This window comes from Oncorhynchus keta, chromosome 5, assembly GCF_023373465.1.
Source record: "Oncorhynchus keta strain PuntledgeMale-10-30-2019 chromosome 5, Oket_V2, whole genome shotgun sequence".
Taxonomy (NCBI): domain Eukaryota; kingdom Metazoa; phylum Chordata; class Actinopteri; order Salmoniformes; family Salmonidae; genus Oncorhynchus; species Oncorhynchus keta.
The window spans coordinates 23,208,407-23,233,545 of record NC_068425.1 but is presented as its reverse complement, the minus strand read 5'-3'; the positions used below and the strand labels follow the sequence as shown (position 1 = coordinate 23,233,545).

The 25,139-nt window shown below is 42.8% G+C and overlaps 2 protein-coding genes across 7 annotated transcripts; one reads left to right on the top strand and one right to left on the bottom strand.

Moving 5' to 3' along the window:
* Positions 1–288: 288 nt before the first annotated feature.
* LOC118371519 (progranulin-like) lies at positions 289–11,358 on the bottom strand. 3 transcript variants are annotated; one of them, XM_052519090.1, is made up of 17 exons: positions 11,339–11,358; positions 8,018–8,158; positions 7,609–7,746; positions 6,809–6,937; positions 6,555–6,639; positions 6,360–6,466; positions 5,983–6,133; positions 5,783–5,884; positions 5,589–5,680; positions 5,222–5,464; positions 4,583–4,793; positions 4,371–4,462; positions 4,004–4,246; positions 3,253–3,582; positions 1,776–2,018; positions 1,266–1,511; positions 289–1,058 (listed from the first exon to the last, which is right to left on the bottom strand). In XM_052519090.1, the coding sequence occupies exons 2-17, from the start codon at positions 8,156–8,158 to the stop codon at positions 915–917; spliced, it is 2,697 nt and encodes an 898-aa protein (XP_052375050.1). In that variant the 5' UTR covers positions 11,339–11,358; the 3' UTR covers positions 289–914. The 3 variants fall into 3 exon arrangements, with proteins under 3 accessions (XP_052375050.1, XP_052375048.1, XP_052375049.1); XM_052519088.1 differs by having other exon boundaries at positions 5,783–5,887; positions 11,339–11,357; XM_052519089.1 differs by lacking the exon at positions 11,339–11,358 and adding an exon at positions 9,173–9,283 and having other exon boundaries at positions 5,783–5,887.
* LOC118371520 (probable mitochondrial glutathione transporter SLC25A39) lies at positions 10,259–25,052 on the top strand. Of its 4 annotated transcripts, none has more exons than XM_052519138.1 (12): positions 10,259–10,389; positions 14,732–14,836; positions 19,309–19,368; positions 19,970–20,020; positions 21,099–21,208; positions 21,387–21,454; positions 21,599–21,723; positions 21,920–22,093; positions 22,287–22,396; positions 23,334–23,415; positions 23,533–23,613; positions 23,729–25,052. In XM_052519138.1, exons 2-12 carry the CDS (start codon positions 14,740–14,742, stop codon positions 23,845–23,847), a joined length of 1,077 nt encoding a protein of 358 aa, XP_052375098.1. In that variant the 5' UTR covers positions 10,259–10,389; positions 14,732–14,739; the 3' UTR covers positions 23,848–25,052. The 4 variants fall into 4 exon arrangements, with proteins under 4 accessions (XP_052375098.1, XP_052375099.1, XP_052375097.1 ...); XM_052519139.1 differs by lacking the exon at positions 10,259–10,389 and adding an exon at positions 10,423–10,566; XM_052519137.1 differs by lacking the exon at positions 10,259–10,389 and adding an exon at positions 10,573–10,736.
* The last annotated feature ends 87 nt before the right edge of the window (positions 25,053–25,139 follow it).

The window sequence follows — 25,139 nt, the reverse complement described above, 5'->3', positions numbered from 1 at the left end:
CAAGGAAGTGGGTTAATCCATCCCTTAATTAAAACGTGGTAGCAACAAGACGGAGGGCATATGGGGCGGCAGGTAGCCTAGTGGCTAGAGCGTTGGACTAGTAACCGAAAGGTTGCAAGATAGAATCCCCGAGTTGACATGGTAACAATCTTTCGTTCTGCCCCTGAACAAGGCAGTAAACCCACTGTTCCTATGCCTTAATTGAAAATAAGATTTTTTTAACTGACTTTCCTAGTTAAATAACAGGTCAAACATATATATGTTTCAAGTTCTCCCAAGTAGACAGTATCAGTTCAGCCACAGGGTGGCATATTTATTTTAATTAACTAGGCAAGTCAGGTAAGAACAAATTCTTATTTACAATGACGGCTTACATATGGCAGACTATTGTAAAAAGCATTTCAAAGGTATACCTGAAACTATGAGGCACAATGCACTTCACATGATCAACTAAAAAACACAACACTTTTCCTGTAACATCAAACATTGTAAAACAGGACTAAGTTCTTGAAATGTTTTACTCCTCTGTGTCAATCTTGATAGTAGCTTACAACTAGTTTTATCACATTCCAATCCTTCCCTGAGCCACAACCCTAAAAGATTGTTCAACATTGGTATCTCATTTTTGGAGTAATTTCAGACCCTTGATAGTTTCTGTTCATGAGCAAGCATGGGTATCTCTTGAAGTAAACATAGTAACATTCCAAGCACCTACAAATGGCGCAAAATGTTACTTATTTTCATTTCCCTTTCATATATATATATATATATATATATATATAGGAAACACACACTATTTTCCCTCTGTAAAAAACACAATTTGATACACTGTAACAGTGATATTATTAAGTTCCTGCGTCCCTTCATTAGTGCAATGCGTCTGGTGGTGGAGTGATGGGTCTAGCCCAATGTTGTCACACACGCAGGGCTCTCTTCTTGTTGGAGAAGAACACCTGCCAGTGGTCCCATTTGAAGCCAGTGGACTGGGTGCAGGACCCTCCCTCACCACAGGTGTAGCCTGTAGTGCAGCAGTGCTTCATGTCACTGCAGCACACCGCCTAGGAGGACAGGTGGAGGAGGACAGGGATAAGGTGGAAGGGAGAGTAAAAAAAGAGATTGAGGAAGCAATGAGAGAAACCATATAGGAATTTGACTATTCAATAGAAGGAGAGTAGATGCCTTAGTCTTGAACTCCACTAACAGTAGTATGACATTTCTAGAAGCGTTTGTGGTGTCTGTGGTGAGAGGGCGGAGGTGTATCATACATTTGGAACGGGACAGCAGGCCCATGTAGTGGCGGAGACCTTGCAGCATGTCTCCTCATTATTGCAGACAAAAAGCCCCCCACAGTGGATGTCTTTCTCCTGTGGGGTCGGGGGCTCAGGCGCAGACACCCGAGTTAGGGGTACCGTCTGGAACTGAAGAAACATTAGCTTCTGGCAAGTCCCTGAGCCCATGTTACAGCTGTAGCCCTGTGGACAGCAGTGCTCATCATCTGCACAGCACACAGCCTATACAGGGAGACAAGACAAATAAATTATTTTTCATTTAATTTCAGTTAAGAACAAATTCTTATTTACAATGACAGCCTACCCTGGCCAAACCTGGCCAAATGCTGGGCCAATTGTGCGCTGCCCTATGGGACTCCCAATCACAGCCAGATGTGGTACAGACATGAAAGGTTCCCCGTGTGAGATAGCAGAGCAAAACTGTTTCTAGGGTTCTCTATACGCATGTGCATACCAACACACACCCTCGCTCACACAAACACACACCTTGCGCAGGGGGCAGCAGCCCCACTGTCCTGTAGAAAGTTGGCAGCAGCTGGAGCCTTCAGGGCATCTGTTCTGGGTGTCACACTTCACAGAGAGGGGGGCAGTGAGGGCACTGTCATCTGGCTCAGCTGCCAGCTTGTTGTACCATGGGATCACCACCCCACCCTTAGAGCAGGAAGTCTTGCTCATATCACATGTATAGTCTTTGGGACAACAGTGCTCTCCATCAGCACAGCACACTGCCTGGGGAAGAGGGAACAGCGAGTAGTGAGGGAAAGGGCTTTCATTCCCTAAAATCCTTCCTCACTAATTGGGTACACCATTAATAGTGCTGAGTGATTGACCAACATTTTGGTTATCAAACAACTAATTGACCGATGTCGGTTCAATTATTTTAATTCCATTTCGTTCAGTTTTTTTTTAATGAGCTCAATGCCCACATTGCAGTTTCTTTAGAGATAAATCAGACCCAGCCTGAACTGTGAGTTTTTGTAGGGAGTTGTTTCCAACAGGCCAATATTCTACATAGTTTAGCACATAAAACATTTTAATTAACTACAATGACTAATCCATTGCGCATCGACTTGTCCGGTCTGAGTTTCTTTTATGCCTGCTACAGAAGGGATATAGAGAGGCTTGAGAAGCAGACCAGGCTGGGGTTTGAAAAGTCAGTGGGACAAGTCAAATAAATGTCCTTACATTTTATTTTCTCAAAAATCGAATTACTTTTTTTTTTCTCCAAATCTAAACGTACAACAGAGATTCCGAGCCAATGTCTTAAGCAGTTGAACAAGTTATTACTCCAACCTCGTGAAAGTGACAATCTTATACGTTTGAATTTTAATAAAAAATTACTATATTGAAGAAGTGCCTTTGATTTGATGGCATGAACATGCTCAGTTCGGCACGTGATGCCCGTTACACCCAATGACGTTTCTGAGCATGAGCTTAGCTTGCCAACGTCGCCATGACATCGCCTACAAGCGTGATTTGATATTTCTATTGGAGAAGCAGTTTCTGCCTATCTTCATACTGTACTGTCTTTGGAGCAGCTGTTGCTTCGCGAGGTATCTCTACCTGGAAATACATGATCAAAGTGATTGATAGTTGGTATTCAGCAGTCATAAAAGTATGCCTTATTTATGTTGAAGAACTACAAAATAGTGATTTTGTCAGACAGCATAGGCAGCAGCTCTATAGAGATGAAACGATGAATTGGAATGAAATAAAGTTATAAATTGAAACAAATGTAATATACACAAAAACGAATATTTTAGGAAAGTAACGCAATGTGATAAGCAGTAATGGGCAGTCACTTCCACCATGGGACTTTTATTGTTTTATTCTGTGCTGTTACAGCATTCAACCCAAATAGTCCAAACCGAAATCCGTTATTTAAAAAATAAAAAAAGAACCGAAAACGAACAGACCTCAAAAGCACCAATTGCTCAGCACTAACCATTACTGTAACACTCACCTGTGGCAGTGGGCAGCAGCCCCATTTCTGGGTGGACTTCATAAAGCAGCAGGTGGCATCCTTTGGGCAGCTGGTGTGGGCGTCACACTGTGTCCTGTGCAACTCCTCGTCTTCCTCACTGTCGTCATCCTCTGTAGGCAGCTCCATGTCGTCCATCTGCACCCCCTGGTGGTCTGCGGGTGCCTCCTCATGATCAGGTGCCTGGGGTGTGAGGGCGGGCACCTTCACCACCATGGGTACTGGCCCTGAGGGGCCATCACAGGTGAGGGTAGCCAGGTCACAGGTGCTGCCATGGGGACAGCAGTGCTCGTGGTCCTCACAGCAAACAGCCTTAAGGAAGGGAAAGGACACACAACAAACATTTTCTGTCATTTAAGACGGTCACAAGCCTCCATAGAAGTTATGTAGAAGTATTGCTGGTAGCAGAAGAGATGATAAAAGGTTAGAGAAAAGTTTGACTCCCTAGATTAGCCAATTTCCCAGTTCCACTTTTCAATATAAAAACAACAATTGGTTCAAGCTCCAAAACCCCTTAACAAGGCAGTAGAAAGGTTAAGATCAGAAGCAGCAGCAAGCTGACAGGAGTAAAGAATGAGGATGTGATACTGGGATGTCGTAAAAAAAAACTAAACTAAGTGCCTCTTTGTTAGCCATACAGAATCTCTCACCGCATCACAGAGCAGTCAAGTTAAGAGGCCATTCATTAATTTGCCTATCCACAGCAGTAGTAGCCACATCTCTCTGTCCCTACCTCAGGCAAGGGGCAGCAGGCCCAGCCTCCTGACGCTGTCTTGCAGCAGGTGGTGTTGTCGGGACACACATGGGTGGGGTCACAGGTAACATCTCCTGACAATTTACCCTCCCGAGGTACGGCAGGAACCTTCTTCAGCCAGGGCTCAGAGGGGGAGCCTGAGGGGTCGTCACACGTCTGGGCAGTCTGGTTGCACTTCTTACCATGTGGGCAGCAGTGGACAAAGTCACTGCAGCAAACTGCCTGGAAGAGAGAAGAACCCAAACAAAAAGGGGAAGCAAAAGACATGCAATCAGGTTGATCTATCTTGAAGAAATGGATTAGCTAAGAGAGTGAATGGGCCCCTACAGTATGAGGCATAGTATACCTGTGGCAGAGGACAGCATGCCCACCCTACTTCCTGTGTTTTACAACATGTGGTTCCATCCAAACAGGCCGTTGACTCATCACAGGGAACGTCTGGAGAGACAGCAGAGTGTTAGTGATCAACACAACTGGACGAGCTAACAAAATATTTAATAAAGCAGCAGGTGGTGTGGGCGTCCTATGGTGTCCTGGGTCCCTCCTCATCTTCATCACCTTTGTCATCCTCTGTAGGCAGCTCCATGTCATCCATCTGCACCCCTTGCTGGTCTGTGGCTGCCTCTTCATGATCAGGTGCCAGAGTTGTGAGAGCTTGCACCTTCCCCACCATGGGCTCCGACCCTGAGGGACCATCACAGGTAAGGCCAGCCAGGTCACAGGTGGTGCCATGGGGACAGCAGTGCTCGTGGTCCTCACAGCAAACAGCCTGGAGGGAGGAAGGGAAAGGACACACAACAAACATTTTCTGTCATTTAAGACGGTCACAAGCCTCCATAGAAGTTATGTAGAAGTATTGCTGGTAGCAGAAGACATGATACAAGGTTAGAGAAAAGTTTGACTCCCTAGATTACCCAATTTCCCAGTTCCACTTTTCAATGCTATAAAAACAACAATTGGTTCAAGCTCCAAAACCCCTTAACAAGGCAGTAGAAAGGTTAAGATCAGAAGCAGCAGCAAGCTGACAGGAGTAAAGAATGAGGATGTGATACTGGGATGTCGTAAAAAAAAACTAAACTAAGTGCCTCTTTGTTAGCCATACAGAATCTCTCACCGCATCACAGAGCAGTCAAGTTAAGAGGCCATTCATTAATTTGCCTATCCACAGCAGTAGTAGCCACATCTCTCTGTCCCTACCTCAGGCAAGGGGCAGCAGGCCCAGCCTCCTGACGCTGTCTTGCAGCAGGTGGTGTTGTCGGGACACACATGGGTGGGGTCACAGGTAACATCTCCTGGCAATTTACCCTCCCGAGGCACGGCAGGAACCTTCTTCAGCCAGGGCTCAGAGGGGGAGCCTGAGGGGTCGTCACACGTCTGGGCAGCCTGGTTGCACTTCTTACCATGTGGGCAGCAGTGGACGAAGTCACTGCAGCAAACTGCCTGGAAGAGAGAAGAACCAAAACAAAAAGGGGAAGCAAAAGACATGCAATCAGGTTGATCTATCTTGAAGAAATGGATTAGCTAAGAGAGTGAATGGGCCCCTACAGTATGAGGCATAGTATACCTGTGGCAGAGGACAGCATGCCCACCCTCCTTCCTGTGTTTTACAACATGTGGTTCCATCCAAACAGGCCGTTGACTCATCACAGGGAACGTCTGGAGAGACAGCAGGGTGTTAGTGATCAACACAACTGAATGAGCTAACAAAATATTCCACAACACTATTGTATTGTTCTAAGAAGAAGTGTAATGTCATACCTCCTGTCCTAATGAAGGGTGGAGAAGTACCCTCCCAAAGAGAAGCAGGACTCCTATTGGCTGAGGTGGTAGTGTCTGGAATAGGTGTTGTCACCTGGGAAACTTCTGAAAGCACGTACAGCAAAATAATCATATACACATTAACATCCCGACAGTGATTGGTACAAAAATAGACCGGGGGGGGGGACACACACACCTACCATTTTGGTTTTCCCACTCTGCCCTCTTGCGGGCAGGGAACTTAGCCCACATGGGCATTTCCTTGTTGGTAGTGGATATACACTTGGATTGCTTGATGTCACAGGTGCTGCCCTCAGGACAACAGTGAATCTTATCCTCACAGCACACAGCCTGGTCAGTGCACACAGACACACAGAGAATCACCTTATGAGATGACCATATATAAACAAAGGGTTAGCACATAAGGCCATGCAAATCCTTGATTAGACATGTCTCCATGGAGTGATTACAGACACTGGAGAGTGTACATGTCACACATTCAAAGGACCAATATTATTCCTGACTCGCAAACCCATGATGGTAACCCCCTAGCCCCCTCCATATAGCCCCCCTGTACCTTGGGCATGGGGCAGCACCCCCAACTCCCATCTGGAGTCTCACAGCATGTGGTTCCCACTGGGCACTCAGATTCTCTGTCACTGCACATCACTGCAACAACAGGCTCTGCCGGGGTGGAAGAAGGCAGAGGGTTTAGTGATGATGTTGCAACAGAAGCATAAGATGGCAACATGTGACTCCACAAGAGTCTAACCTGTCTGTTTGATGCAGGAGCTGCAGTCTGTGCTGCACTGGTGGCCTTCAGGACAGCAATGTTTCCCATCAGAGCAAGGCACTGCCTGTGTGTACATTAGATCAATTTACTATTCACTTGTGCCTGCATCCTAACTTGATATCTGTGCACATAACTCCAGTTTTTCCATTGACACCAATGCATGTTTATGTGAACGGTATAACAGTATGAATCTGGCGCAAAAGGCTAGATTGCAGCAGTGGTTAGGTTATTACATGAGCAATAGGACAGCAACCATAGCCTGTAGTGGCCTTCAGACAGGAGAACTCTTCGGGGCAGTGGGACTTGTCAGGGCAGATGTTATCATCCTCATTCCCGGCATATGCACTGATCATTCTGAAAGACTAGAGGGGTAGAAAAAAATACATTTGACTTTTTCAAAGACAAAAAACATGACTGATCATAGTATTTTTGATTACCTTACGTTCATCTAGGTTAATTACGTTGTTATGGCAAAATGGTTTTGTTAGAGTCTAATGCTATGTAAATGCTTGAGTTGAATAGTACTGTATGTACTTTTCACTGTTCATTTTCAGTACCCTCTTCACACACCTCACAAAGTATTGATTTGTTTTTGGCTCCCTATCTCTGGGGCACTGAAGGCGTAACCAGGCTGAATTCTAGTTCTGTCTATTTAGGCTCTAAAGCTCTTGTCACTCCCCTATCATAGTCTGTCAGAACTGGTTAGAACTGGTTTTTGTTTGTATAAAGCTTTAAGAGAGAGGTAAGCAGTTCTTTGTGTAGAGGAAGAATATAATGACTGTGTGATTCTGAACATTTTTAAGTTCCTCTCCAGTTTCATCCAGACAGTTATCATCCCAGTTGCTTGAATAAACTTTTATTGCTGATAAATGAGTTCTGCCTGATTCCTCCAACGTGTTTTCCTCAATAATGTGAATGATTGAAAACAGGGACACATATTGCCATGAAAGTCAACTGGTGCCATTGTTACAGTGCATTTCAACATTGTCAATAGTCAGCTACACTTTCTTCCTGGATTCACTGGCATTCTTACTTTAGGATATATGGACTGTTTAGCAGAGACTCTCTCCACCCATGGTAGGGAGACAGTTCCATTCACACACATGGACTCATTCACAACGCAGAGTGTTCCCTCAGGGCAGCAGTGGATATGATCCTCACAGCACTCAGCCTGAGATAAATGGTAAGAGTGTAGTTTGATTAACGAAGTGTGTTAGAATCTCACATCTTACAGACCAAACAGATACTACGAGAGAATGCTAGCACAAGGGTGCAATTAAAGAGGTATCTATTTCAGGGTAAGAGACAATGACACGATAGTCTACCTATTTGGTTTGTGCACTTCTAATAGATATAATTCAGTGTACAAGGGTTTGGGAACTCGGGTTCAGGCTGCAAATAAAGCTAAGGGCTAAGCTCTGCAGGCACCACCCCATACATACCTGATACATTGGGCAACATTCATAGCCATCGGAGGGGCCCTTGCAGCAGGTGTTGCCCTCCTCACACACCTCTCCGCCTGGGCAGTCATCAGCAGAGACCTGGGCCAGCAGGGCCATACAGAACACCAGATACCTCTGCATCTGGAGAGAAAGAGAGAGACAGAAATAACTTGTAACACAAACTGTATATTATATACATTTATTGTACAATCAATAACTGACAAATGTTATAAAGCTCTTTTGTACAGAAATGCATACAATCTCAACATTGGAGTCATCAGTACTAAATCTAGACAGAACTCTCACTTTCCTCTTAACTAGAGTAACTCAGACAATCTCATGAGGTAGTGCTGTAGCCTACTAAAGTATATCAAAATTCCCCAAGCTATTTTCATAGGTTCACTTCCTCTTATGTTCCATGGGGTGAGCTTCAGAAAGTTAACAGTTCCACATTCTTACCAAGACAAAGCCCTCCTCATATGCAACCACATGTAAATAATTCATCTATGATGCAGAAAAGGGGATAGGATTATACTGTTACTAAGTTTTGAGCTTCATATGGGAGATGATTAAAGCAGTCTATCATTGCTTCAGTGTTGTTTAGGCTACTAGACACAAAAAGGATGCATAATACAGCATTTCTACTTTCAGTTTACCTGTTTTTATGAAAGGAAAATTCCCCTTAATCTGAGCCAAGTACCTCCCATAAGAGATACTTTCCTTCATTGTGGTATCAAGAGCAATAGGGAACACAGGTGTATTAACCACAGACAATATTCCCCTGGCAATCAGTACTGTTCACTTATTGTATTTTGTGACAAGGTGGTTTCAAAAGGAGAATAAAATGGGCTTTAACAGTTCCAGAAGAACTGTGGACCCTGACATATCATCATGCTTATTTTTCTATTGGCACACACTCAACCATGTTGGTCAGAATGTGCATTTAGAATTTTAAAAGATGGACCCACCCACCTGTAATTGTTATCACAAAAGACAATGACAACAATTTAAAAGCAATGACAAGGATAGCATAAACAATATATGCTATTTAATTTGAAGTAGGACATTTGGTACAATTTCACTTGAGAAGTTTAAAATGTAATATATTTGTCATTGAGATCTTTCCACTATCTAAATAAAAAAAGTTGACCTTACCTCTATCTCAGTGACTTTACAGGTGTCAGCGCTCCTTGACAATGTAGCGGACTCCTGAACGCGCTGAAGTTTCTCAACAACAAAATATTAGGTACGGGAAATATGTTCACGCCCCTAAATGTCTTCCTATCTATTCGACATTCTGAATGGTTTACATAGGTGTCAATCTACCACACACGCGTCACTAACAGGTACAAGAAAAGCTTCTCCGCTAGGAGGTGCAGTAGTTCACAGGACATATTCAAATTCTGTCATTGGGACAAACGAATAATAACAGATAGGAAGGAGGATAAACAAGCAAGGGCAAGGACTCAGATAATGTAGTGTGGCGTTTAGGACCTCACCAGTGGCTGTGCTACAGGTGTAGATGGGGGATATGACATTGTAGATTAGGAGACAGCAGTTGTCAATGAATTATTGGGTCAACCTACAGGGACATGGGGTGTCGCATCCTGCAAAGGAATTTTACAGGCATGCTGGGAACATGAACGAAGACAGAACACAAGCTTTGGGTGGGTAATAGCCAGGCAAAGGAGATGGGACTGTAATGAAGGGAGTTCAGTCTGACGGTAGCTATTCCTGTAAATCCACAATGGCTACTCCGGCCTTCAGTAGTTGATCTAGAAGTGCTGGAGAGACTACAGAAAGATAAGGGAGGGTGTTGATCCATCTGATTTGTTTAAGAGATGTCTGGATACTGTGTATCAGGATTATATGGCCGTTTACGCAGATGGTTCAGGACGTACTGGGTCAGCCTTTGCGGTGCAGGAATGTGGGGTGGCAGTCAAGAAACATATTACAGATCATCTGGCTGTATATAAGGCAGAGTTGATAGCCATACTGTTGGCCTTGCAGTGCGTGGAGGAAGTCAAGCCAGACAGAGTAGTTATTTGCTCTGATTCATGTGCAGTGTTGATGAGTCTCCAGTCCTTTAGGTCACGTAGCAGACAAGGCCATGTATAATGAGGGTCTACAAACCCATGGCAAGATTAGACAGATGGGTATACAGATAAGATTTACTTGGGTCCCAGCCCATTGTGGGTGGAGGGGAACGAGGCAGTTGATGTACTGGCTAAGCAAGCACTTGGTAGTGGGGATGTTGTAGTTTCAATGAGCAAGGCAGAGGCAACACGCCTGATATGGACAGTGATGGTGCAGAGATGGCAGGAACAGTGGACTAGAGATACGAAAGGCAGGCATTTATTTCAAGTACAGAGGCAAGTGGGGGAGGGGAGGTCGCACATTTATAATTCTAACAGTTTTTTTGTTGGCAGAGTATTTAATTGTCTTAAAATATAGTTCAATTTCCTTTTGCAAGGGAAGAAGAAGAATAACCAAGTAAGAACCGTGGTCAGACTAATGGAAGGCGTGTCTTGTCACGGCAGACAAATCGGGTTGGTTTACTTGTTCCTTGCTCGACAGCTTTGTCAAGTTAGCTAACAGCAGCTCACGGCTGTGAACAGCATGTCCATTCAACACTCAGGGAAACAGGCAACATGCCATTAAATCCCATCAAATTCACAACGCAGATAGATACCCTTTATAGCTACGCTATAAACTGGAGGTTAGTATCAATCTTTGGCATGTTTTATCTTCTGTTTTGCGATATTTAGTTAGCTAGCTAGTGTCTGTTAGCCAGCTAGCTAGCCTTAGCTATCAAGCATCTTGAATTGGGGAGGGCTGGCATGTGTTCCTGTTTTGCCATTAGATTAGCTACTCTACTGTACATGCATGATCGCACATGTCTAGTTAACGTTAGTTAGCTACCTAGGTAGGTTCCACAACAAATGTTTTGTGAGCGTTTTATAATTGAGAAAGAAGCACGACAACATGTCCGTGTTAGTCCATCATCATCATTACATCACCACGCCAACACGGCTGCAAGGTCAGATTTGCTGACTGGGTGGAGATGTCACAAAGTATATTTGTAATTCGATGTGGGTGTAGTGCAAACATGATATGCAGTACAGTGCAATATTACAGTTACTTAGCTAGCTACATTTTGTTGTCCTGTACCAGAATATAACTTTAGCTGTGGTCATTCATACTGAGTAGTGCCTTTTGGACCTAATAACTTTTGGAGAAATAAAGTATGTCTTTTTTTTCTACCAGAAAAAGGACATGTTTGACTTTCAGAAAACATGTTAATCAAACTCAAGCACTTACATTTTTTGAGGTGCGTTTTCCAATCTGTTATGTGCATAATCCTAACAGGGTGGAAATGTAAAGACTAAATTAGACATTTCTCTTTGAGTGAGAGATTGAACTCGCACAGTGGTTCCCAAACTTTTTATAGTCCCGTACCCCTTCAAACATTCAACCTCCAGCTGTACCCCCTCTAGCACCAGTGTCAGTGCACTCGACAATGTTGTTTTTTGCCATCATCGTAAGCCTGCCACACACACACACACTATACGATACATTTATTAAACATAAGAATTAGTGTGAGTTTTTGTCACAACCTGGCTTGTGGGAAGTGACAAAGAGCTCTTACAGGACCAGGGCACAAATAACAATATAATTTATCTCTTTTTTTAACCATCTTACATATAAGACCTTATTTGTTAATCGAAAATTGTGACTAACTCGTCACAGGTTAATGAGAAAGTTGTGCTTGAAAGGATGCACATAACTCTGCAATGTTGGGTTGTATTGGAGAGAGTCTGTCTTAAATCATTTTCCACGCACAGTCTGTGCCTGTATTTAGTTTTCATGCTGGTGAGGGCCGAGAATCCACTCTCACATAGGTACGTGGTTGCAAAGTGTCTTAACAGCGTGATTTGCCAAGGCAGGATACTCTGAGCACAGCCCAATCCAGAAATCTTCAATTTCGATGAGTCTCTATTGTTCAGATATTGGTAAGTGGACTGGAGGCAGGGCATGAAAGGGATAACGAATCCAGTTGTTTGTGTCATCTGTTTTGGGAAAGTACCTGCATAATTGCGCACCCAACTCACTCAGGTGCTTAGCTATATCACATTTGACATTGTCTGTAAGTTTGAGTTAATTTGCACACAACAAATCATACAATGATGGAAAGACCTGTGTGTTGTACTTGTTAATGCAGACAGAGAAGAGCTCCAACTTCTCAATCATAGCTTAAATTTTGTCCCGCACATTGAATATAGTTGCAGGGAGTCCCTGTAATCCCAGATTCAGATCATTCAGGCGAGAAAAAAACATCACCCAGATAGGCCAGTCGTGTGAGAAACTCGTCATCATGCAAGCGGTCAGATAAGGGAAAATGATGGTCAGTAAATTGCCCCTTGATAACTAGCACACTTCTGTATGTTGTAAAAGCGTTACGTGGTCTCTGCCCATATCATTGCATATTGCAGAAAATACATGAGAGTTCAGGGGCCTTGCTTTAACAAAGTTAACCATTTTCACTGTAGTGTCAAATGTCTTTCAGGCATTCCTGACAGCTTGGTAGCCTAGTGCATTGGACTAGTAACCGAAAGGTTGCAAGATCGAATCCCCAAGCTGACATGGTAAAAATCTGTCGTTCTGCCCCTGAACAAGGCAGTTAACCCACTGTTCCTAGGCCGTCATTGAAAATAAGAATTTGTTCTTCACTGACTTGTCTAGTTAAATAAAGGTAAAATAAAAAATTCCCTTGGCAGCAAGAGCCTCTCGGTGGATGCTACAGTGTACCCAAGTGGCATCTGAAGCAACTGCTTGCATGCGCGTTACCACTCCACTGTCTCCTTGTCATGGCTTTTGCACCATAAATACAGATACCAACATGAGCAGCAGCTACGTTTTGGCTACATATGGACCATTGATGGAATTCCTGTGAGAGAGTAACAGTTAATGTGATTGGATGTTAATTATTTGACTAGGCTGTATTTGACATTGTGTTGTTATGTTGATGAACACTAGATGGTTTAGTTTAATTTTGTGCAGTGAAACGAGGCTACTCAGGTGAGAAAAAACATCACCCAAATGTATAGTCCTGGTGGAAAATGTGAAAAAATTAAGTTAAAATATATATATATATATTTTCATGTGAATCACATTTTTATTTGATATCATTGCTCCTACTCCAGTTTGGGAATACCTGAACTGGCATAATGGTGAACACTTTAACAGGATTTTAATTCATCTATCAAACTTTTTTTTTTTTTTTTAACATTTGGTGAATTTTCTACATTTTGCCTAACAGATCGGTGTGGGACATACAGACAAAACATATATAAAACTGTTTATATTTATTAAGCTTTGCACCATTGTTTTCCCACCAAAGAAACTACACTTCCTGAATGGTGTCATTGCAAGAAGGGGTTGTTTTCTTAAATGGAGAAGTACAACAAACTATTTATTTTATGTTTATTTAACTAAACAAGTCAGTTAAGAACAAATTCTTATTTACAATGACAGCCAAACCCTAACAACGCTGGGCCAATTGTGCGCTACCCTATGGGACTCCCAAACACGGCCCTGCCATTTATCACACAACACAGGGCAAGATTGATAAAGCACATGGATTAGAAATATTATACATAATAATCAGATGCATGAGCCATAGAGGAAGTACTTGTTATAATTTTTACTCTTAACAACTTGCTGTAACCAATGCTGTCTCAATTCTGTGAAATTAGCCTAGACAATGTTGTAAATGTAGGAACCAGTTTCTGGCCTGTGTTCATATTTTTGCTGAGGGTCGGGATATGGTGGGATTTGTTTTAGGGTAATCGTGCCACAGTCAGCTGCAGCAGGGGGAGGTGATAGTCAGAGAAATTGGAACGTGATCGTCTGCCAGCAAGCCTGCAGTACGAGACATTCGGCATGGCTTTATGAGTGCTCAGGTCCTCTGCAGTGCACAAACTCTCATTCATAATCTGCCAATTATTAATTTATATTAGTAAACACATTTATCACCCATTTTCAATTCGTCAGGTTCTAATTCCCCCCGCTGTCTGTATTAAATGTGGGCTTAGTCAATCTTCTGTGGATAGTAGTCTTTATGTTACCAGACGTGCTATTGTATCGGTGTGGTGTTGTGGGAGTGTGTGGGGTTTGAAAACTGGGTGTAGTAGCTAGGAGAGGGGAGACGTGCACACAACAGATACCTTATCTTAGTGTGTCAAGCGCTCTGTTATAACCCCTCCTATCACACATGAACGAGGCTACTGTACATTTAGTCACTATCAATTAGAAATAGACTCCTTAATAACAAGCTGTTTGTCATTTGGACTAGTAGTGGCTGTTGGCTATTCAAGAACCCCTACAACACACGTTTGGATAATATGCACGAGCCTAGAGTTAGGCTAAGCTCTAGCTTTACAATAGTCATGCTATTGTCCAGGAAGTGACCAGGCTGGCCGTCTTGCCCTGAGGACATTCTATATTTTGTCTCAGTAATCAGGCTCAGTTTGACAGAGTATAGCCTATCTCAAAACAGAGGCACTCCCCAACAGCCTTGTTTATTTCACATATAATGGAATCTGTCAAGCACTAACTAGCCGCTCATTAGAAGAGAACTAAAGTAACACTATGACAATGACATTTGAGTAGTGTGGTTAAAGTTGATGTTTTCTGTCTCCCTGTCTGTCTCAGTGGTCAGGATGGGGGAGCGGCCTGTTGTTACCCCCTCAGCTGGGATCACTCCAGTGCAGCAGATGCTGGCCTCTGGCACTGGGGCGCTGCTCACATCAGTGTTCGGTAAGATCAATGTCCAATAGAGGGGCACAACAACAAACATGTCCTCTCTCTGCCAATAAATACATAAACCTACCTAGGGGAACCAGTAAAAGCACAGATTATAAACGCCAAGATAGTGGACTGAACACAGCTATGTAGACCACCTCAAGATAAAAAGGTAATATTCAAAATTAGACTAAATATTAGCACTACACAATCTGGTGGGTAATAACCTTCAATCTGGATAACAACACAGAACAAATCTTAAGACTAGAGAAATGTATCAACAAATATAATAACAAGCAACACCCAAACATGGCAGAGTAAGACAGGGGAACCTACTTCAAAATGAAAACTTGACTCTTCGATAGACACAGACAATTTAATATTTTCACCACCGGGACTGGTAAAGGACAAAACCGATCTGTTAAAATCAATAAATGACAAACTGGGTATACTTGAACTCGTCAGTGTTGGTCAATTTCTTCAACAGATGATCAGGTCTATATAATTATCAAACATTTTAAAAAATAAAGTGGTGATCCTAACTGACCTAAGACGGAATTTTACTAGGATTAAATGTCAGGAATTGTGAAAAACTGAGTTTAAATGTGTATCTCAGCAACAACGAAAAATAAACGTCCCTTTTTCAGGACCCTGTCTTTCAAAGATAATTTCTAAAAGGTTTAAACTCTATTTCCCATTCTTGTTAAATTAACCATAAACAATTAATGAACATGCACCTGCGGAACAGTCGTTAAGACACTAACAGCTTACAGACAGTAGGCAATTAAGGTCACAGTTATGAAAACTTAGGACACTAAAGAGGCCTTTCTACTGACTCTGAAAAACAAAACAAAAAAGTTGCCCAGGGTCCCTGCTCATCTGCGTGAACGTGCCTTAGGCATGCTGCAAGGAGGCATGAGGACTGCAGATGTGGCCAGGGCAATAAATTGCAATGTCTGTACTGTGAGACGCCTAAGACAGCTCTACAGGGAGACAGGACGGACAGCTGATTGTCCTCGCAGTGGCAAATCACGTTTGACAACGCCTGCACAGGATCGGTACATCCGAACATCACACCTGTGGGACAGGTGAAGGATGGCAACAGCAACTGTCCTAGTTACACCAGGAATGCACAATCCCTCCATCAGTGGTCAGACTGGCTGGACTGAGGGCTTGTAGGCCTGTTGTAAGGCAGGTCCTCACCAGACCTCACCGTCAACAACGTCGCCTATGGGCACAAACCGATCGTCGCTGGACCAGACAGGACTGGCAAAAAGTGCTCTTCACTGACGAGTGCCGGTTTTGTCTCACCCGGAGTGATGGTCGGATTTGTGTTTATTGTCGAAGGAATGAGCATTACACTGAGGCCTGTACTCTTGAACGGGATCGAGTTGGAGGATCCGTCATGGTCTTGGGCGGTGTGCCACAGCATTATCGGACTGAGCTTGTTGTCATTGCAGGCAATCTCAACGCTGTGTGTTTTGGGGAAGACATCCTCCTCCCTCATGTGATACCCTTCCTGCAGGCTCATCCTGACATGATCCTCCAGCATGACAATGCCACCAGCCATACTGCTCGTTCTGTGTGTGATTTCCTGCAAGACAGGAATGTCAGTGTTCTGCTATGGTCAGCGAAGAGCCCAGATCTCAATCCCATTGAGCACGTCTGGGACCTGTTGGATCGGAGGGTGAGGGCTAGGGCCCCCCTCCAGATGTGTCCGGAACTTGCAGGTGCCTTGGAGGAAGAGTGGGGTAGCATCTCACAGAAAGAACCGGCAAATCTGATGCAGTCCATGAGGAGGAGATACACTGCAGTACTTAATGCAGTTTGTGGCCACACCAGATACTGACTGTTACTTTTGATTTTGACCCTCCCCCCCCCTAACTAATTTCTGTTAGTCACATGTCTGTGGAACTTATTCAATTTGTGTCTCAGTTGTTGATTCGTGTTCATACAGATATTTACACATGTTAGGTTTGCTGAAAATAAACGCAGTTGACAGTGAGAGTACATTTATTTTATTTTTTGTTTGTATACACACACACTACCGTTCAAAAGTTTGGGGTCACTTAGAAATGTTCTTGTTTTTGAAAGAAAAGCACTTAATTTTGTCCATTTTAAAAGAACATCAAATTGATCAGAAATACAGTGTAGACATTAATGTTTTTAATGACTATTGTAGCTGGAAATGGCAGATTTGTTTTATGAAATATCTACATAGGTGTACAGAGGCCCATAATCAGCAACCATTACTCTTGTGTTCTAATGGCACGTTGTTAGCTAATCCAAGTTTATCATTTTAAAAGGCTTATTGATCATTAGAAAACCCTGATTTAAAGAAGCAATAAAACTGGCCTTTAGACTAGTTTAGTATCTGGAGCATCAGCATTTGTGGGTTCGATTACAGGCTCAAAATGTCCAGAAACCAGGACCTTTCTTCTGAAACTCATCAGTCTATTCTTGTTCTGAGAAATGAAGGCTATTTCATGTGAGAAATTGCCAAGAAACTGAAGATCTCATACAATGCTGTGTTCCACTCCGTTCACAGAACAGAACAAACGCTCTCTAACCAGACTAGAAAGAGGAGTAGGAGGCCCCGGTGCACAACTGAGCAAGAGGACAAGTACACTAGAGTGTCTAGTTTGAGGAACAGAAGCCTCACAAGTCCTCAACTGGCCGCTTCATTAAATAGTGCCTGTAAAACACCAGTCTCAATGTCAACAGTGATGAGGTGACTCCAGGATGCTGGCCTTCATGAATGTCTCGTATGCTGTGTGATGGCACGAACAAATTAATGATTGATTGATGCAGTAGCCTATATAACTATTGAATTATAGGCCTAAGAAAGTTACCATACACAGGATGTGGTCTTAGGCCTACAGCTAGCTGGTGGTTATACAAGGCTGCTATTCTAAGCCTACTAATTATGTCATTACTTATTATTATAATGATGATCATAATAATAGTAATGATAACAATAAGGAGATCTAGAAATAATATTTATATAATATAATTATAAAAATGATTTTTCTGACCATTTTGAACAGTGTTAACAACACTAAATAATACCAGAGAAGTCCGATTTAATCAATGATAGTCCGTGTAAAAAAAGGGTAAAGGAACAAGGCTGTGTAGATATCTGGCTGTGTTGGCAAAATCACTACAAATCCCATCGCACCTAGCGAGGAGAGGCTGCCTGTTGTCACAGTTCCAAGACCAGTCAGAAACGTCCAGCTAACCCTATGCCAATGTCACAGTTCCAAGACCAGTCAGAAACGTCCTGCTAACCCTATGCCAATGTCACAGTTCCAAGACCAGTCAGAAACGTCCAGCTAACCCTATGCCAATGTCAGTTCCAAGACCAATCAGAAACGTCCAGCTAACCCTATGCCAATGTCACAGTTTCAAGACCAATCAGAAACGTCCAGCTAACCCTATGCCAATGTCACAGTTTCAAGACCAATCAGAAACGTCCAGCTAACCCTATGCCAATGACGCCGGTGAATCTGAAAACTGATGTTGGGTCCGTTTTAAGTAGCAATTGATATCCTTCTCCACCGTCTTACGGCAGATTTCACAAACCAGTCATGACTGTTAAAAAAAACTTTAAAAAACTGTACGTTTCTTTCCAGCAAATTATAACTATTGTAGCAAATGAGTTTTGAAGTTGAGGGTGCAGTATTTCTGAAGTTTGGCCATGAGGACAAAAACTAGCATAGTTCAGTAGCCAGCTAGTTTAGCCAGAGAAAATGAGTTCGGACCTAGTGCGCATGTGCACCAGGAAAATTCAGGAGACATATTATAGATTTTATGCCCTGATATCAGGAGCTGGTGGCGAAAAGTGAGATTGAACAATTCAGAGACTGAAACAAATAAATCAGATGACAAATATTTAAGGAGAGTGAATCGATATACCGTACTGAAATCAATTGTAACAAAGCTTTATTAGATACTGTCTACAGAATTAGCTAGCTTGTTGACCACGCTGATTTTCATCGGGTTACGGGCAGGATTACGATTCATGATATCAAGACTTGATCTGCACTCTTTCAGCTGTTGAAAAATAAAATGTTTGTAAAAAAGTATTTGTATAAAAACAATTAAATGTTATTAAATATGTACAGAATTTTCATGAGCTCTCTGCCTAGCCTGCCACTAGGTGCCATGGCAACTGTAGAACTAGGATGAAATGTTCCATGTTCATGGGTGACCGAAGCCTCCACGACAACACAGGAGTCTGCCACAACTGCATCAGAGGCTGTCACTGGTTCACTTTGTGTGTCCGTCTGTGTCCATCTGAGCTCCACTCCAGTCTGGTTGTACAGGTTGAGGTCTGGCTAGTCTGACCAGACTCCAAAGCCTGTGGAACAAGTGTCCAAGCCTTGTGTGTAGGAACACCCCCCTCATGTATGCACATGTTCCTCATTGACGAGACCCATGATGGGTGTAAATAGATCAGTATAATTGAATCTGTCTCTCTTTCACAGTCACACCACTGGACGTTGTGAAGATAAGGCTGCAGGCCCAGCAAACACCATTCTATCAAGGTAGAACACTAACAGATAACATTCACTGCTTATACGATGAGTCTGCATATTGCTTCTTACCATTGCGGGGATAGTCTAAGTATTAGATGTTTATGTCCCCACTCCCCACCCCTGAAAACTGGGGCGGCAGGTAGCCTAGTGGTTAGCGCATTGGGCCAGTAACCGAAAGGTTGCTAGATCGAATCCCCGAGCTGACCTGGTACAAATCTGTTGTTCTGCCCCTGAACAAGGCACTGTTCCTAGGCCGTCATTGTAAATAAGAATTTGTTCTTAACTGACTTGCCGAGTTAAATAAAAATATATATAAATTAAATGTAAAAAAAACTCAACTGCACTGTCATCACTTTCCCTGTGAGAGACTACATTCAGCTTCTTGCCCATCTGCTCCCTAAGCCTAAATAATAGAAGAGGGGTTGAAGTAAAGGGGGTTTAGAAGTCCTTATGTCGGCAATGTTGACCTTCGGCAGCCATGTCAGGCTACATTTAGTGGAATGTGAGACATGCTTTAGCTTTTCTCTGCTCAAATGCTTATTTTGTGTGTTGTGCTCTTTCATTCTCTCCATCTCTGTGTTTCTATCTCTCTCTTTGCTTTGTTTCATAGCTTTAGCTGCTGACTCTGCTTCATGGAGTGGTGTAATCCGCCCCTCCAAATGTGAGTAAACCAGCCGGGGCCGCTCGCTGCATGCCCAGACTTTGCCCAGTCTGACTGACTACATGTGCCTATCTGGCACTGCTCTGCCAATATGACCTACTAACAAACTGGGTTTCCTGGGAAAACAAAACAAATGCGCTTTAGCCATAGTCTGAGCAAATTGATTTTGAAATGTTTGGCAATTATATGTACCCTCTATGTCTATATATGTAACGTCATACTCTTCCTCAGTGCATCCTCATACTCTCAGCTGAATGATTATATGGGCTACAGCCTTGGCGCTCTCTCTCTATCTCTCCATTCAGCTACACCATAACTCACTCTGAACATTTTATAAAGAAAACTAAGGAAAATTAGCCCAGATAGTGTAACCAGCTAGTTAGAATTAGCATATTGAACTTCACAATGAAATGATGTGGTAACAATGAGTGCTTTCTGGTACTTGAAAGAATTCAACATGATTCATAGCTACCAGGTATCAAATTGTGCCTTGCGGTACCTGTGTTTACGAATCTCAAAGAAACAAACAAGTAGTTCATAGTAAAATGAGTGTTATACAGTATAACCTATGTCATTTTCTATTACTAGAGGAGCTCGTTTGTTTGTTTATAGATTTCTCCTCAAATACTTTACCTTGGATTGACCATTTGCCAATACCTAAAATAAGGCAAACACTAGTAGTCCAGAGCAGGCATTGGCTAGAGCAGCCTTGGTGTTATCGTCCCCAGTGTCTGTCTGACTGGTCATTGCCATAACCTCTGTTATTAATAGCTTATCTAACCTCTGTCATGGACACCTATCGACTGAAAAAGAAACTGTTGAAGTATTTATTTTTGTACCAATGTCATTATTTTCTAGAACTATTGAATATCCATTCATTTGACATAGAACTAGAAGCTATAGATGTATCAAACATGAATGCGTGCCCTACAGAGCTGCCAACGTTCGGCATTACTCCCAGTAGGTTCACATTTACCTATCTATAGTATAGATATAAGTAGAGCATCATGTCTCATACAGTAACATATTAACCAGTATGGTTGTTTTGGTGACCCTGTTCTTGTGTTTTGTCTCTCAGGGAAGTGCTTCCTGTATTGTAATGGCCTGATGGATCACATCTATGTGTGTCAGTATGGGAGCAGCTGCACCAGCTGGTACAAAACACCAACCCACTTCAGTGGCACCCTGGTAAGAGACTCAGAATCCTCTTATTCACTCCCACCAACACAGCACAGCATCACCTGGTTTGACATCGTTAAAACACTGGATGGGGAACGACCTGTCTTTTGAAGTCCAAAATGTTTGTATTTTTTTGGAACTCCACAGTTCCCAAGGACAAACACGGTGTGGTGTTTGTTTTTCTCAGGATGCTTTTGTGAAGATCACGCGCAACGAGGGGGTCAGGTCTCTGTGGAGCGGGCTGCCTCCCACACTGTGAGTCACTGGGGTATTTCAAGTACATGTATTTGTAATAAAGAACGGTAACAAGAGCGATCAGTCCTTGATCGTATAAAAGAGAACTCAGAATTATAACTTGCAGAGCTTTGAGATTGACAGTTTCTTGCTGTTTGTGTACAGGGTGATGGCGGTGCCTGCCACGGTCATCTACTTCACCTGCTATGACCAGCTCAGAGACTTACTGCGCTACGGCATGGGGTTCCAAGGCAACTACATCCCCCTGGTGGCTGGGGGTCTCGCTAGACGTAAGTGGACTACATGGCGATGAGGGTTCACAATGTCTTGAATTTGATTAAGTCTTGATTATGATACAGTTCAGTTGTCACACACCACACTAAGAATGTAGATATATAATAATGCCATTATTACATTGTTCCCTTCTGTAATGTGTTTGTTGCTGCCCCTCTTCCGTTGACTCCCCCGTGTCTGTGTGTTCTCCAGTGGGAGCAGTGAGTGTGATCAGCCCATTAGAGCTGGTGCGTACCAAGATGCAGTCCCGGAAGCTGACCTACAGCGAGCTGAGGGTGTGTATCCGCTCTAGTGTTGCCCAGGATGGCTGGCTGTCCCTGTGGAGGGGCTGGGGACCCACCGTCCTACGAGACGTCCCCTTCTCAGGTGAGACTTCACCTCCATGGACGTTATGTCTCTAACCATTTATCTGTCACTGCTAGGGCTTAGTTGGACTGGTTGATAGTGGTTGGGGGTTACATAATGAAGACCGCCTGTGTGGGTGAATAATAAATACTATCTTCGGTGTGATAATGTTTCTCAGTGACTTTTCAACCTGACTGTTTTTCTGTGTGTGCAGCCCTGTACTGGTTCAACTATGAGCTGGTGAAGGTCCAGCTGTGTGATCAGTACAATGTGTCTCAGGCCACCTTCTCCATCAGCTTCACAGCAGGGGCCATCTCTGGAGCTGTGAGTATCTCATTAATACATCTACTGGGAATTTACAATGTATGTAAAGCAGATGTCTTCTATTAGATTTCATGAAGAAGATTATGGATGGTTTGTACATTGCAAGGTGTATATAGTCAAACTCTTTTTTTCTTTTCAGTTTACTGTAAGTGAGGCAGAGGTGTGTTTTATTATAGGTAGATCATTGACAAACATGGAGAAGAGTTCCGTGTGCTATCTCTCACCAGGAAAGGAAAGACAGTTGTAACACAGATGTTATTTGTATTTATGACAGAAAGAGGCCATGATAAATAAAACCAAATGCCTCTCCCTGCTGAAAACAGGCCTATGTTTGTTTAGAGAGATTCTCTCATATGTGAGAGAAGTGGACACACTTACTTAGCCTAGATCTGTAGTAAAACAGGAAGTTCCCTGACAAATCATGGCAGTTCTATAGTCCTCTCATGAGTTATAAGGGTTGAGTTGACACCAGAAAAAAATAGAGAATTGCTGTGTCATTGTTGTCACCACTGCAAATCTACCATTCCAGTGTTTTACTTGCTATATTGTATTTACTTTGCCACCATGGCCTTTTTTTGCTTTTACCTCCCCTATTTCTGGTTAAATAAAGGTTAAATAAAAAAAAATGTGACAACCATTAAACTGTTGATAATTGATAGATGCACTATTGTAAAGTGGCTGTTCCACTCGATGTCGGTGAATGCACCAATTTGTAAGTCGCTCTGGATAAGAGCATCTGCTAAATGACTTAAATGTAAATGTGATAACAGGTGGACCCCCCTGGTTAAAGTCTGTTTTTAGTGTTTCACCTGTCTAGTTACATAATGTACTGCTGATCAATAGATCAGGGGGTAAGTTATGTTGATTTCACTGGGTATTGCTGTTGATTTCACTGGGTATTGCTTATAGAGAGTGTGTCTATTGTCTTCTGTCCCAGGTGGCTGCCATCGTGACCCTACCTTTTGACGTGGTGAAGACACGAAGACAGATCCAACTGGGAGAGATGGAGACACTGGGAGGTGTGTAATTACATGGTCTTATGTACCCATATGGCCATTCACGTCTGAAATCATATTTTATCCTCTGATAGAATGTAGGATTGCCCACTAAATCTCTCTTTCTCCCCTTCCTCCTAGTCCCTGTGAAGAATCTCACATCCACATGGCATATCATGAGGGGAATTTGGGCTGAATCGGGATACAGGGGGCTCTTTGCAGGTAAGTCCAAAGGATATATAATAAGTATATATTTGCAATGCCTGAAGCGCTGGTATAGTAAGCAGTCTGAATGGAGGACTAAATCAGGTAAATTGTGTCTCTTTATCCCCCTCAGGCTTCCTACCCAGGGTGATCAAAGTTGCCCCAGCCTGTGCTGTCATGATCAGCACCTATGAGTTTGGGAAGACCTTCTTCCAGAAGATGAACCTTGACCGGGAGCAACAGGCCTGCTGAGGGGCTGTGTGTGTGTGGAGAAGCAGGGTTGGCTACCTTCTTCTGTGGCAGAATGGGAAGAGACTGTTCGCAGCTGCCAATGCACGCTCACATGCATGCTGTGCAAGACTGCTCCTGGTTAAGACGTTGCACCTAGAAACCTGAGCTTCAAATAACCCTGGAGGAGTCTCAGTCTCTCAATTCAGACAAAGGCAAAGACATGAGGAATGGGCTTTTTTTTGTCTGTTTTCTAGCCCTTTCTATTGGCCCACAGGGAGGCTACTCCTACAACTGTGAATACTGTCATAAGTGTATCCATGAATGTGTCCATTAGTTAAATTCAGAACTGTGGGGGAACGGCCCTGTGACCTAAGGCTTATTCAGACTTTAGCATGCTTTCCTTGCACGCTAAAAGTGTTCATCTTTGCTAGTACAGCCCCCTGCTGTTCATACCTGGGAGAACACTTCTAACAACAACCCTAAAATAAACTGCATGCAAAGTAATCCATTCAATCAAGACCTTCCCTTCAGCTACTAGCCCAGACCAAATGCATGGCTGAGCTGGGATCAGTGGATTTTCTTAATGTAGCATTCTCTCATATTGATTTGTCATCTGACCAATGGTAGCTTACTATTCAATGTCCATTTTTGTGATGGGAATAAATACAATACTTATGTAGGTGGGTTACCATGGCTCATTCCCCTAGGATGAGAACTGGGTTTTATGAGTTAATTTGGTACTGTTGTTATTCAATTAAATACTTCAGACAAAACAGCTGACAAATTGACTATGCTATCTAAAAGGGGTTGACATATTTCATTTTTTTTACATGATTGAATGTATGCAGGTTTTCTGTTGATCCATTTCAGAACTGGGCTGAGTCAATATAGTTTTTTTTTAAGAACTTTTGTTAGATCATTTTTTTTTAGCATTTAAGAAAGATCTGGAGTTCTAACTAGGCTACTAGACTGAACTGAGTTGTTGCCTTGATCTTTAATTTGTGTGTTTATTATTTCTTGTGTACCTTTACATGGATGTATAGACTGTTTTATATGCTGTGCCTGGTTTTACTGTTGTTTTTATTCAGTTAGAGGGATATAGATCATATAACAGAATGCCTAATTGGATTCAAAGACATTTTTTATTTCACCTTTATTTAACCAGGTAGGCTAGTTGAGAACAAGTTGAGATGGACAGTTGTAAAATTAAAAAGGTGTTGCACCAATCACAAGAGCTTTTGCCTTATCTATTACCTGATGCATTTCTGTGACAGTAGAATTCTAGTTTTGAAGCAAGCGGGAAGAGGTGCCAA